Here is a 15,307-nt window from a genome sequence, read left to right on the forward strand (position 1 = left end):
CTGCGAGTGCTTCAGGCTTTGGATAATGAATGATTTCGTGTTCTGTTCCAAATCGTCAAGTACTAGAAAACTAGACAGTTTTCCTGTCCATCATAAATATAACTTCTCAGATTTCTTTGATAGTTGATCATTACTATATGTATCATTTTAAGTAGGTCAATATTTTTATTATCTAGTGGAAAATTAATTTTAAAAATAAAAATCTCATATGGGCACCACATAACTTCCTTGTATGGCCTATTAAAGTATAGACATTTTTTGCTGCTCTTCATTTAAACTTATTATTTCCTAGAATTTCATTAGAGATAATATTTCTCATTCAATCGATTCAGTTCTCACTTCGCGGCAAAGCAAAAATAAATAAATTCAAAACATCGTCATTAAAAACAGTAAAATACAGAAAAACCTAAAATACAAAATACAGTTAAAAACCGTTTTAAAAATAATTTTTGCAATTCAAATTAAAGTTTCTACACAAAATTAATCAATTCATCCAGCGTGGAGAAGAACAACATTTTCGATGCACAAAAATTTAAACTTTTGGTCCCAAAAGACATTGAAGTTGAAGCACCAGCTGACTGAATTCACTATACTACTATGAGTTTCAAATGTAAACAAATAGTGGACACATTAGACCTACCAGCCACTTACTCTTTTAATTTGTTGATAATTCTAGAACTATCTCATGCGGATTAACTAAAAGCATAAAAACCTTAACCGGAATATTAGAACAACCTAATTCAATCTCTTTCAAACAAAAAATGCTCAATTTACCAACATATGGAATAAAAAATTGAGCTCATCCGAGCCACGTAACAAAGTGGGATACGCTTGGTGCGGTCGATTACAACAAAAAATGAGGTGCATAACTGGATGTTAAAGCAGTCCCGTATACAAAATTTCAACATTTTACGGCTAATCGTTTTTGAGTTGGGCAAGAGAGATACATACATATATACGTAGTGACGTTATGACAAAATTCCTTCTGGATCCATTTAGAATCTATTTTATAATCCATATCGGAGAAAATAGTGCTTTATTCTGTCCGTATGTACCTATGTCATACAAAAAAATTTATTCATATGGGTTTGAAAGAGGTCAAAATTGATATTGTTGTCGAAATAAGATAGCTGAAATTATTCTCCATTACAATATTCCCTTTACTTCATACACGAAAAAAAATATCACATAAAGAATAACCTTGAAACCCTCAATACAATGCTTCCATTTAGGATTGCATCCGAAAATTGCTGCATATTTTTCTGGATTTGGGAAAACGTAGACATGAATTCGCTTTCGTATAATTACGTAACTATTTTCTGAAATCGCAATAGAAATAAATTCAATAATCAAATAATTTTTCGTTCTGTGCATAAGCGTAACCGAATGTCTATGAAGGGAAATGTTTATAAAAGTATGATAAGGTTATATTTCTCTTTATGCGTGGAAGCTGTCTCCATTGAAGTTAAGAACGAGAAGTAAAATAGACTATAGCATAGAATTCAATCAAATTATTTAAGTTCTGAACACGTTATGTGTAGAAACCACGATTACTTGATTTTTAGTAGATATTTCAAAATCTCACAAAAACATCAGGATGACCGTTTGGAGGAGCATACAAAATTTGTGTCAATTACATTTGAAAATCCAAAATATTCGCAAAATGCCTGAATATATTATAAATACATTTTCTGAGGCATCTGAAATCAGAGCTCTGCAATGCAGGAATTGTTACTAAAACTCAAGAAAGTCTTGTCACTTTACTCTGTTCGTGTTATACTTTTCTCTTTGTAACTCTGAAAGATTGGAAAACTATTATCCCGGTAGGTATTTATTCAATAGGAGATATTAGTATGGGAAAAAAGTTTAAGTCCTCAAATTACTTTCTAAAAGTGCAAAATATAATCTAATTATTGTGAAATCTTCTCTAAAATCTTATTACTTCTTTGCGGTTTAATATGATTTTTTAACGTCATATGAAACTCTAATTGGAACTAATGATTAAGTCTTTTAATATATTTTAGTATTACTCACATTTATCACTAAGGACTAGTCTTTATTTATTAACTGATGAATTTCAAAGAATTAAATGGCCGATGATTCCCAAAATCGCTATTATAAATTACTTCTTTAATTACATTAATCAGTAAATCATCCATCTGAAGATGATTTAAAGGAATGCGTTATAAAGGTTTTAAACATGTTATATTTTGTGTTTATTCTTGCAATAAAATAGGAGTGTTAATGATAGTTGTATTTATATGTACAGTCAAAAGAGGACATAAGAATACACACATTCATCTTTATTCATACAATCAAAAGGGGACATAAGAATACACACATTCGTCTTTATTCATACAATCAAAAGAGGACATAAGAATACACACATTCGTCTTTATTCATACAATCAAAAGAGGACAATCACACAGCTGTGTTTAGTTATGCAAGCAAAAGAGGATGTGTGCATATAGCGTCCTCACCTTCCTTGCAAATTGTAGACTTCTTAAATAAAAGAAATTTTAAAATTTTACGAGTTGTATCATCATTCTGAAGCTAATTGAAGAATTTTGGTGCAAAAAGATTTCCAAAATTCCAATTCCTTCATAGGGTTCTCCGTTTGGTGGTGTGGCAGCATATGTCTCGGTTTACACCATAGCCCAACCATGGTGTGTGTGTGTGTCTGTGTGTTGTTGTTGTTGCTCTATTTCAGTGCAAACTTTTTTAATTCTGTTCAACTGGTTAAAAACTGTATTACGTTTTTAGAGATGTTGGAGTACCAATTTATATGTTTTATTGTAAAAAAATTAAATTCTCTTCTTTTATCAAATAGTCATATTTCTTTAAGATTACGAATGCTGAGACCTACATAATCTATAACTAATTGATTTTTATCAGTTTTATTTAGACAGTTGGGGTAGATGTTGCTAATTTCAAAAGGATTATTATTGTTGAAAGTGATAATATTATCAATATATCTGAAAGTTTATTTAAAATTACTGAAATCACTATCAAAAAGATTTTTAAGAAAAAATTTAGGTAAAAAACAGATTACATGAATAGCTGAATAAGAACCTCTCATTGGAATACCATTTGTTTGTAGGCAAAGAAATTTTGAATGTTTTATGTAGTTATTGAAAAGCAAAAAATAGAGGTATTCTTTCCATTTTTGCAAATCCAGAATAGTAAGCATTTCAAGGGGGGGGGAATTGATAGCTCAACAAGACTTTCATAGATTTCATTAAATAGGAGAGACGTGTAGAGATTTTCAAAGTCCTAGTAGTTAATATTGCAAACTTTAAGATTTTTAATTTTCTCGATCATTTGTAAGTTGTAAAAATCCAATCATCTGTCATCAAGTCACCAATGAAGCCAAACTGGCACTCCTAAGCATCCATTTTGAATGTAACATTTTGGTCTTGTAGTTTGATTACAGTGTTCTCTGTTAATTTCAAGTAGATTTTGTATTTCTGCATTTTAATTTCAATTTTTATCTTACATTCTGTGAAAAAAAAATACTTAATTATTTACTTCATTCAACATCATAATTTTTTTCATTCGGGTATGTTTGTTTTTTTCCTTAACGAACTGTTTCTTCGTCCTCTGAGTAAGTTTTAAATTCATGTTCCCGGTTTATTTATTAGTGTTTTTGTATTTCTAGTTAATTTCAATTTTAAATTAAGTAAAAACTGTCTTAGATTATTTTGCTTGAGTTGAAATTGGAATTCTTATGCTGCATCGGCGAGGAGTGCAGAACTTTCGGAGGAATGATTCTAATTCAATAATTTGGAATTATTCATCAGCTTATTTTGGATTACAGAAATGCAGTTGTTTTCAGTGGGAAGGGGGATTCAATTGAGTTTGATGTACCTCCTCTTGAAAACATTATACAGTACAAAGTCCGTAATTCGGATGTCCATTATCCGGAATGATCTATAATCCAGACCTCGAGGCCCAAAACTTTTTTTTTTTGTATGCTTTACGCATGCGTATTAATGTGCGTTGGGAGGATGTGTCTTCAGATACGTGATGAAGATGATAGCCACGAATTTGAAGGTTTTCAGACATCGCAAACTAAAGGTGAAATTTTCCAGTTATTGGATTTTGTAAAGAAATATGGAGAAGCGGTAATAAATGAAGATGATATAACAGAAGTTTTTCATTGCGACAACAATGCCCCAATCATCAGTCAATTAACAATCAGGAAAATCTGTAGTATGGTTCTAGATCCAGAAAATACCGCTACTGAAAGTGAAGTAAGTGACAAGTAGGTTATTGAAAACAAAAAAATATCGATTGACAAGTTTAGTCGGTATTCTCGACACAGCATTTACAGGAACTTTGTAACTGAACAAGAAATTATGTCTGTTTATAAAATTAAAGAGAAAGTATTAGCACAAAAAGCGAAACAACATTAAAAGAAATATTTAATAAAGTAAACAAATAAATATTAAGCCTTTTTTTTTAATATAAATTTTGATACCTTTTAGATCATAATTGCTCTTTATTTTATAAATTACAGTTTGATATTTTTAATTGTATAATTTCTGCTTGCCATCTTACCAGATTTAAATTGATGATCTATAATCCCGAATCGCCGACAAGTCTGGATTACAGACTTTGGTACTGTATCAGGTTTGATTAACGGTAACATTGCATTCCTCTTCTTCTTCTTCTTTTTTTTTTTTTTTTTTTTTTCCATCAGTTGTTTTTATTTTTTGTGATTTTAGTATTTTTGAGGTTTTAGTCGTTAACATGTCTTCTTATTTTTGAATTCTGCTGATTTGTGTTAATTTTACTTATTTACAGGGAATTATAAAATCTTTTGAAATTTATAGGGAATTTTGAAAGGTTATACTATATGGTGGTAATTATTAAAATAGGTAACTATTTAAGTATTGTTCACAACACAAAATGGCAGATAAACTCTTTACGAGATATGTATAGCATTAATGATATATTATCATCTTACAGAAGCATTATACATTGTTCTTGGGTCTTACACTTTTTAAGTCTTAGTATATTCTCTTTCTGTGTGCAACACGAGCAAAATGCTTAGTAAATGGAATTATATATTTTTAACCCTCATGTATATATATATTATTTCTTTTAAGTAATAAGTGACTTAACAATGTTTTGAGATTTAAACTGACAAATATTTTATAAGATTATAATAATATAATAGCAAAATTTATACAACTAATAATCCAGTTTAACATTTTCTTAATAATGATGTATGTAAAAATTTATCTATAAAATTGCTCATTTTCGCAATTCAGTTTTTCATCAAAATGAGCCTGACTTATCCAAAAGGGGCAGAGCCTTAATTATTTCAGATAAATGAAATTCTGCTGTAATTTAGTTTTTAATGTTACAGCACTGTTTACCTTATTTTCAGGTGGCGTTTGCACAGGAGATGTATAATGGTGGGCTTTTAATGACAGATGAGCCTTTGGTGCCAATTGATTAGCCAAAAGCAAAAAGGTATTATGCTCTTTAAATGACTGCATAAGCTTTCACTGCCTCCTCTCTTAAAAAAATTATAATAATAATCCCATTATTCATTTTATTTCCATCACCCTTTTATTCAAAATACTAAATCACTTTTATTCACATCGTGATCAAATAATTTTTGTTTCAGAAAGAATTAGGTTTTAATTTTTTTTTATGATAGAAGTTTTTTCTTTTTAAATTGTTTCATGAGCCAGAATAGAATATATTTTTATTTAAAGAGCTAGTTTACTAACTGAAGACCATTTAAAAAGGAAATTGAGCTGTAATTATTTATAGTCATATTATTAAAAAATAAAATTTTGCAAGTACATCAAATCCAGCAAATCAAAATTAATTCAGATTTTGTATATGTACATAATTATGAATTATAAACCATTACATAGCTAACAACTTTCCCAGTTTTTCATCCTATCTGTCGGTCATAGAATCTTCCAGTTTTTAACCTCTTATTTCATCATTATTGATGCATTTTTGTCATTTCATCCATGCAGCTGTAAACGTCATGTAAAACTAAAAATAGAACTAGGGTTAGTGCCATTGATAAACTTAAAGCAGAATATTGGTTCAGGTTAAAAATCTTTCGCATGAAATTCTATACGAGAAAAGTATTGTTAAGAATTTCTATATATGTAAATAATTTTATAGAAATTATATATGAAATTGTAGTATCTTTCATGTAGTGTAACATCAGAAGTCTGAAGAGAACAAAGCTCTGCCAAAAAAATAAAATTACAGGAGCAAGTCTATTTAACATTGAGGTGTAAATGGCTGTCTGACTAAATTGGCGAGACAACGACAAGCTTGCATTTTTTCTTCAGCGATTAATTTTTGTTGCCAAATCTGGGAAAAAATCGCCAAGCTTGGTGACCATTTGGCAGTATTTAGGTCCAGTCCCTGTATAATTAATTTATGCTATAATTGAATGATTATAATTGATCCTGAATGCAACTGTAATTGTATCCGGCCCTTATATGCCTTTCAATAATTTTGAGACATGGAATGTACTAAGATATGCCAGTGGCTAGTAAAAAAACTATATAAAACTGAGGAGAGCATCAGTTTTTTGTTGAGAGTTAGATCTCCATGTGAGCTTTGCTCTTTATATGTGATTTTCATTACGTTCTGTTTAACATTTTTAATAGTTTAAAGTGGTAACGACAGGTCTGCTCTGTCTTCCTGAGAAAAGATGTCTGAGTACTTTTGTGGAAAGTCTTAGAACTGTAAAGCATTTCTTTTGTGAAAATAAACTTTATCAAGCTATTATTCATTCTGTGTGCATTCAGTCCATTGCAGACCCATATGTATGCAACAATATTGACATTTTTATCTCAAATTCCAGAAAGCCTGCAGTAAGTACAAATATTTAAGGCTATCATATACTGCAGTATCACTTTTTGGCTATACTTAACACTAATGCTTGAATGTGAGTAAATGTTAAATCAAGTGAGCAATATAGAGATTTTAGATCATCTCTTTCAAATGCACATCTGGGAAAATTGTTACTGCTTCAATACTGCAAATGTCAATGGAAAATAAATGTCAATATCACAAAAGATACTGTGAAGGAAAACTGCTATGATATATGCTTAAAAACAAGGAGGGGGTAAGGTGACTACATCAGCATTGTCATCTTTAATAAAATTTCGGTACTTATCAAGACTGAATTCAGAAATGTAATGTATGGATGTATGTGTTCATGTATGCATGTATATATTGTACATACGAATGTATGTATGTGTATACATATGCACATATATGCATACACATATGCATAAATACATACATTTCTAAATCTGGTCCATGTAACAGAACAGCACCAAAATTTGTGCTAATTCCATTTTTCACTCATGACAAATTTCAGCTTGATTCTTATCCTGTATGTAATTTTTATTTCATCTGAACTGTTTTTGTTTTAATCTACTGTAACCGTTAGCAGAAGTTTTATGAAGATTAAAATCAGTGTTTAATTAGTTAATGTTTGTATTTAATTTTGTTTTAGATCAATAAATGACACATTGTGCAAAAAAAAAAAAAAAAAAAAAAAAAAAAGAGGGGGACAGTTCTATATCTTTATATATATATATAAAATTTAGACTATCTGATTGTATTGGGATATATTTAACATCAAAATCGTACTATATTTCAGTAGTATTTTACATCAGAATCACAAAGCTACGCAGCATGGAAACTTCCTGATTTTTCATGTTTAAAGGTTGCCATAATGTTAGATTGCTAAGATAGATTCTGACTAGGCAAAAGAAATCTCTGCTCTGAAAGTTTCTATAGGGATATATCTAAAGAGAGATTATGAGGCAAAATGAAACTATTTTTAGGTTAAATGCATTCTGTAGGCATGAGCTGCGATAGACTAATAACTAGGTCTTGTTTGTTCCAAGACTTAAAATCCATCTTCAGTGTTCCAGAATTGAATCATGTTAATACAGTCAAAAGTCGTTAATTCGGACATCCATAATCCGGAATGATCTATAATCCGTACTTCAAAGCTACAAACTTTCTGCACATGCGTCGCGTTGACGCATAGGCGTTTACGTGTGCGCGTAAGACCTTTACGGCTGCGAATATGCATGTGCACGTGCGCATAAAACGTTTACGCATGCGCGTTTAATGTATAACGGACGGTATAAGCTAAGCTAAAATTATCTAATTCGGTTAATGTTGCAGATTGCATTGTTCCTTAATCTTCGAATTGGATCCGGCTTATTATATTTTGCAGACTGTTAGAGCAATTTTATAAAAGTAAGCTTGAACTTTCGACTATATCAAATAGAATTTCCGATATATATTTGCTAATATGTAAAGGATCTAAAGCGAAAGTATGTTTCGAAATCCGAAATCTGTTTATCAATTTCACGCTGCTCGGCGGGGGAAATGCCGCGGCGCGCAATGAATTGGAAATTGATCTGTCAGCACTATCCTTATCTTCAGGGCAGATGTTTTTATTTTATTTGGCTTATAATTCCTTACTAAATGTAGTATTTCATCTCGATGTACTCCGTCTTTGATATGATTTAAAACAAGTTCCTCGTTATTATAATTTGCTTCCGATAGTGAAGAAAGTGACAGAGGTTATTGAAAACGGAAAAAATTTCGATTGACAAATTAGTCGGTATTCTCGACACAGCAATTATCGGTATTCTCGACACAGCGTCCAAATTTGCATAATTTGTGAAATGAGTGAGCCCATGACAAAATGAGGCAATGGGAAAGATGTAAACTAAAATCAAAGTGGCTAATGAAACTCAAATATAATGCCATCCTCATTCCTTCCAAGGCAGAGGGACATCGAATTATCATAGACTCTTCCGACACTTTACTGTAAGAAAGCCAACAGTTTGATACTAGCCAAAGGAATAATTTGAAGCTGCTAATATGTTTTTAAAAGTTTTATTATTATTATTATTTATTCGGCGAATCAAAAGATGCTTAAGTAGGTAATTGAAACATTTAGCTTCTTAAATCCATCTTGATGTTTTTAGGTACAGGAATAACTAATGAAATTTTAAAATGCACTGTTCTGCTTAATCTATTTTGACTTAATGTTCTGACTCTGTTATTTATATACCTGTCATTCAATTTTGTGCTATTTTTAGAATTTTGAAGTTCTTTCTGTAAATTTCTATGATTGTCTACTTGAAATTTTTACTTTCCTGTTTTGAAGAGTTTTTAAATATTTTGATGTTGCTTAAATACATAAAAAGGCATCAAGACTTTTATGTGTACGTATTTTGAAAAATTTTATAAAATATAATATTTTTATCTTTTGCAGTCTTGTCAAATATGGAAGTCAACAATATTTATCATTCTTGTGAAAGATGAGAATGAAGGCTTTGACATTTTGGCATTCTCCAGGCAGTTAGGCCATTAATTACATCATCAGTCATTGTAATTTCTTAAACAATTTTTTGGTAAAATGAAATATTTAATTTTGAATTATAAAGCTCTTTTTACCATCTTAGGTATGTAATCAATCAAAACATCTATACTATCAGTAAACTATAAAAAGTAAAGTTATTTCTGTTAATGTCTATTGCACATCAAAATTTTCAAATATTATGGCCTGGAGATTTTATGTGTCATCTTTCAAAATATCGTCAGTGTTTTGTAATTCAGAGCTTTGTGTCAAATTGTAATCTACAGATTATTAACAAAAGAAAAATTACCTGATTTGAATACAGGCCTAATTTTGATTGGAATACATAAAAGAACTGTTTTGACAAGTTGGCAATCCATCGTAGTAAAGTAAAACGGAACTACAATAAATTTGTTTCATAAAATGTAAATTTATTAGTTGCCGGACATAGGAAATTGTAAGTCACTACAACTGGCCATTTTTTCAACAAGACAGGAGTAATTTAAGACAGAGATGAAAATGCTGATGAAATAGAAATATGTCTTAAGACTATGTAAATGTTGATTAAATACATTTTCTAATGTGATTTGTATAATAAAATGTGTTCTTATTGTTATTTGAGATGGGGTTAAAGGTTCTGTATCATTTGTTAAGATGTTGCATCTAATATGGAAATGAAAAACTGAAGCTCAAGCAATTTTTTAACCTATTTGTTAAAATTTTGGGTTTTAGAATTGTTTTAATCTGTCAGTAAATTAATTATATGCATAATAAAAACATCTCTCTATCATAGAATGTATATAAAACACAATGAAGTGCTATTCTGTTCTACGATGCTTGGTTTTCCATGCATATCCTCACAATTTTGTTTTCAAACGTGCAGAATATTTCTCTGTAAATAAATATATTACTAAATTGTCAATTGAAATACCAATTTTTTTTAATATCCTGCCAATTAATATAAAATATTATCATCTACGTATTTGTAATGTATATGTTACATAAGCAACGGGAATAAATGTTCACCAACACATTACAGTGAAATTGTATACAAGAATAAAATGAATTTGTTAAAAGCACAAATTTACTGAAGTGCATTTTGCGTATCCGTGCATTTAGAATTTGTTATGTAGAAATCCCTAACAATGTTTTGTATACTGCTGTTCAAATAAAAAGAAATTACATGCAGCATTTATTGTAACTATTCCATATCACCAGTATATACTTACCACCAAAGCACTGGATCATTAATATCTACCTAAGAATGAAGATATTATACGAGGTTGCTATTTATATTTCTGGTTTAATAATGAAAAAATAAATGTGTGTGATCGAAATTGATTTCACTGTTTTTCAAAATATTCTCCATGAAGATCAATTAACTTTTGCATGCGTTTGAACCAATTTAGGAAAAACTGGAAAACCTTTTTCTACTCAGATTGAGGTAAGTCCAAAACATGCATTTTGAATCCATCAGCCACTTCTTCAGGTGTCACAAATCGCTGACCATGTAATTTATTTTTGATGTGTGGGAATAAAAAAAATTCACTGAATGCCAAATCAGGGCTGTATGGTGGATGACCCACCAATTTGATGTTTTTGCCCATAATAAATTCTTTTGTTTGAGCTTTTGTGAGAGATTACATTGTTATGATGAAGAATGATTCGCCTCTTCTCCTGCCTTTTTTTTTTTTTCCTCTCGAATTTTTACTATGACTTCTGGCAAACAAATGGTCGTGTACCATTTGGAATTGAACTTCCTGCATTGCTCTATCACCACTGTTGCCATGTGACCATTAATGCCGAACATAGGCAATCATTTGCTTCGATGTGCTTTTCGAATATTCTGTTTAAGAAGTTTTTAAAAGTTGTTTAAAAACGGAAATGTTATTTCCCAAATAACTTTTGTTGAATTTGGCTCATCTTGGAAGATTTTGGACGACCTTCACAGAATTCATCCTGAAGCTACTGCCAACCACGATTTAATCCGTTATACCAGTTTTTTACAGTGCTGTAGGATGGTGCTTTATCACTCTATAAAGAATTAAGTTCATTAAAGCACTCGTCTTGATAATCTACGTCAAAAAGTTATAAAAAATAATTGCATGGAAATGTTCACGAGTCAGTTCCATTTTTTGCCTGAGATGAATTTTTCAATTTACTATAAACAACACAAATCATGCTAAAGTGGCAAAAATTTCTGAAGATGTTATGGCTAAAAGTATCATACTTTCTATTGGAATTATCTGCAGTCACTTAGCAACACTTACTGTTGCCAAGGCCAGAAATATAAACTGCAACATTCGTAATAGAGCATTCATATATGACCCAGACATTGGATTTTTTGCTATCTGCGAGATGCAATGCAGTAAGTTAGTGGTCTCAAACTCATACGGCATGTGGGTCAAATGCACAGTCTAAAAGCAGCAGATGGGGCAAAAATTTGTTTAACAAAATTTGAAGTTTTGTTTGCTTATTATTTATCAAAACATACATAAGCAGTAATAATAATGTTGCCAAGATTTTATTTTTCCATCTGAAATCTAAAGTATCTCTAAAAAATTTCTGTTAGTTACTTTGTGCAATTTCAAATCCTCTGATAGCTGAATAATAAATTTTCCGACTGATGTTTATTCAAATACCTCTAATATATTGAATTAGCCACTAAATAACTTACTTTTAACATGAAATAAACAAATTAGGAAAACTTCCCAAGCAAAATTTGAGAATAGAATAAATAATGGCAACCTATTCTCATTCTTTTATTAATGAACATATAAAGTAAATAGAATAAATAATCGCAACCTATTCTCATTCTTTTATTAATGAACATATAAAGTAAATAATTATTTGCATAGATATATTTATTTGTACATGAATAATTATATGCTTCTATTTTTATTACTATAACACCTCATGACATTTCAATTTTCATAAAGTTTGCAACCTTAGAAGGTCTGGTTTATTGCATTATGAAAAAGGACATTAGGCTATCTGCCTAAGGGGAGGGATGCCTTCATTAAGGACTTTTTAAGAGAAACTGCCTCATATGCGTGTTACACATAGGGAAACAACGAGAGCACCTATGCATGCAACCATTCGCCTGGAATCAAACCCAGGTCAGAACTATCAGTGTTTTTACAATTGTAAGGGAAAAAAGTTTCCTTCTAAATGCACTTCCAAAGTAATTATTCTCAATGCAAATTTTCACTAACTGAAGGTATTTATTAAAAAAAAAAAAAAAAACACAGAAATAAAAGTTATTGTTGCATGCATATGGGTTCATAATAGATTGAATGCATAAATCCATTAATAGGTTAGTAAACATTTATTTTTTATCAGAAGAAATATTTTGGAACTCTTAAACTTTCCACGAAAATATTTGTACAAGTGCTCAGAGTATCACACGCTATAATCATTAGTTACACTTCAAACTACTAAGAACTTTAATCACAGTGCAATGCAAAGCACATCTAAAGAAAGCTATTTCAGATTTATCTCAGTTCACGTGGAGCTACGACTCGCAACAACAGTAACTAAGCAATTGAAAGCAGATGCTTTATCTCCTTTTATAGTTTTCAACTGCCATTGAGATATTTCTGGTACTTTCTGCTTCTTGAAATTATTGAAAAGCAATACGAGGGTGGAATTATTGTTACGGCTAACATAGTGGTCAATTACATTTATTCAATTACGAAACTTATTATGGTGATATAGGGAGCGGACAAAAATGTTGTCAAATGTCAAACGAGTTGGCGTTTTTTGGCAACAGAATAAGTTGCCAAAATCGTTGTCAGCTTGGAGACATCTCGCTAAATGACCGAGATACCCATTTACTCATTTTTTTTTCCCCTTGTATTCGTACTTCTCTGGCATAGCTTTCTCTTAAAATTTGCCTTACACTACATTACACAGAAAAATGCAACAATTTTACTTATAATTCTACTAAAATTATCTAAAATTCATAAAGAGGTTTTCACATCTAGCGACTGTTACTGCTAGACGGGACTTTTCTGAAAACAAAATTTTGGTAGCACTGGTTTAAATAGGAGGATTCCTAGAAAAAAGAGCTACACTGGGAGCGAAGTCCCGCCTAGCTATGGAAATGATGTATCGGCTACACGGGATTTCTTGAAACCTCGCCGAAAATGTTTCGGTTGCAGCTCTGTCCTGCGTAGACGAATGTTCTGCTTCTGAAGTATCACATGATCCCAATCTGAGCGATAATTGATTACCGTTTGGTGTTCAAGTCTTTGTAGTAAGTGAATATGGTAACCTATCTACGTGGCTTTCCTGGTATTATGTGGGTTCTGAGAATGGTCCCTTTCAACGTCAAGTCCCTCGTAACGTAATGTGATTGGGATTTAACATTACTCCCTTTCCAAGGACATTACAATCCCCGGACAGGAAGCCGTTACAATTAAAGCATCAATGCAATAATAAACATTACAATAATTAACAATGTAAACAATAATTGCAATAAGTAACTTAGTAAATGAGTGCGCAAATTTAAAAACGAATAGTAATTTGGTTTAATACTATTTACATTATATACACCTACTATGGCCATAGTAAGAAGCTAGCCTGTCATAATGAACAACTTGGGGGAGGGAAGAAAACAAGAATTTGATGACTTACGGATCCGAACTACAATGTCATTCAGCTGTTTAGGACTGTGTAAGGACCATCCCAAGATAACTAGTTTAGGACAGATTCCTTTCCGGCGAATCGGATTTCACAACCACATCGTGTCTCCTTCATTAAATTGATGTCTTGTAGCTCTCGTGTTGTACCGGGTCTTCATTTTCTCTGTGGCCATGTTGACTCATTCTCGTGAAAACTTCTGCATCCCTTCAAACCATGCCTGGAGATCTTCGATGTACTCAAGTGATGAAGGTGCATCCGGAGGGTCACCAAACAAGAGATCGCAAGGCAGTCAAAGAGCATCTGAAATGGGGAATAGCCGGTAGTCTCCTGGACAGCTTTGCAGTAAGCCCAGTAAAAACAGAGGCAACTCCCTTGTCTCAGTCCTGTTGGTTTCTGGAAATCACCAGGGAGAAGTTATTAAGGATGGTTCAATTAAACCCCTCTACCATCCTGTCTTAACTGCGGGTATAAAGGTATCGTTTAGGATTTGTTGGTGCAAAATTTCTTCCTTGCTCAGAATGCAACTGAAGAGGCACTCCGAACCCGGAAATCGAATACCATATGATTGTCTCTTCTGCTGTGACAGCCTCTTGATCAGAAATAGGATATGCTTCAGGCCACTTGGAGAAGTAATCAATGACAATCAGGATGTATTTGTTGTCATCAGCAATTTGTGGCTGAGGTCCCACGCTATCAAAGGCGATGCACTCGAAAGGTGCTTCTACAATGTAACGTTGTAGCTTTCTTCGGTCCTATCTGAGCCGCACAGTGATCCCAAGATTGGCACTACTGTTGCACGTCATCCTTTGCATTACTCCAGTAGAAGCACTCTCTGCGAAGTCTTCATTATTCTGAAGTGGCCTCCTGTAGGGCTGCTATATAGTTCTTTGAGGATGTTCGGGATCTTGGAAATATCAGCTGCCACTGCAAAGCCTTTCCATCATCTGATTCGAATTTCCAATATAATATACTGTTTCAATGTTGAGTAAGTCCCAGAGAGCCCAATATTGTTATGTCATAGAAATGTAGATTGAAATGTCAGGTTAGGTAAGTTTCTTTTGAAGCCTCCTTTAACTCTTTGAAATCCAGACCCTCCGCTAACCTGTATCCTCAAAAACCTGGACTGCCCGAAATGCCTCAAAAAACCGACTGTTTTTAAATGCATCCTCACATTCTTCCAATTTCACTGCAATTTCCTACCCTCCCCGTCCATTAACGCAGAAAATAGGTGTGAAGATTTCCAATGACAACCTTTGTACTTTCTAACAAAGATTCCAT

At 31.9% G+C, this 15,307-nt stretch overlaps 1 protein-coding gene across 2 annotated transcripts in view; it reads left to right on the forward strand.

The window, feature by feature from the left end:
- NO66 (Bifunctional lysine-specific demethylase and histidyl-hydroxylase NO66) overlaps window positions 1-10,573 on the forward strand; it is a 180,124-nt gene extending 169,551 nt beyond the window's left edge. For both annotated transcript variants that reach the window (XM_085822128.1, XM_085822134.1), the window contains 2 exons: window positions 5,396-5,481; window positions 9,299-10,573. In XM_085822128.1, the coding sequence (XP_085678254.1) occupies window positions 5,396-5,467 (72 nt within the window). In that variant the 3' untranslated portion in view covers window positions 5,468-5,481; window positions 9,299-10,573. The remainder of the gene's footprint in view (window positions 1-5,395; window positions 5,482-9,298) is intronic.
- Window positions 10,574-15,307: the final 4,734 nt, after the last annotated feature.

This window comes from Stegodyphus dumicola, chromosome 1, assembly GCF_044657685.1.
Source record: "Stegodyphus dumicola isolate Sdum_Otavi_A_Nest chromosome 1, ASM4465768v1".
Classification (NCBI taxonomy): domain Eukaryota; kingdom Metazoa; phylum Arthropoda; class Arachnida; order Araneae; family Eresidae; genus Stegodyphus; species Stegodyphus dumicola.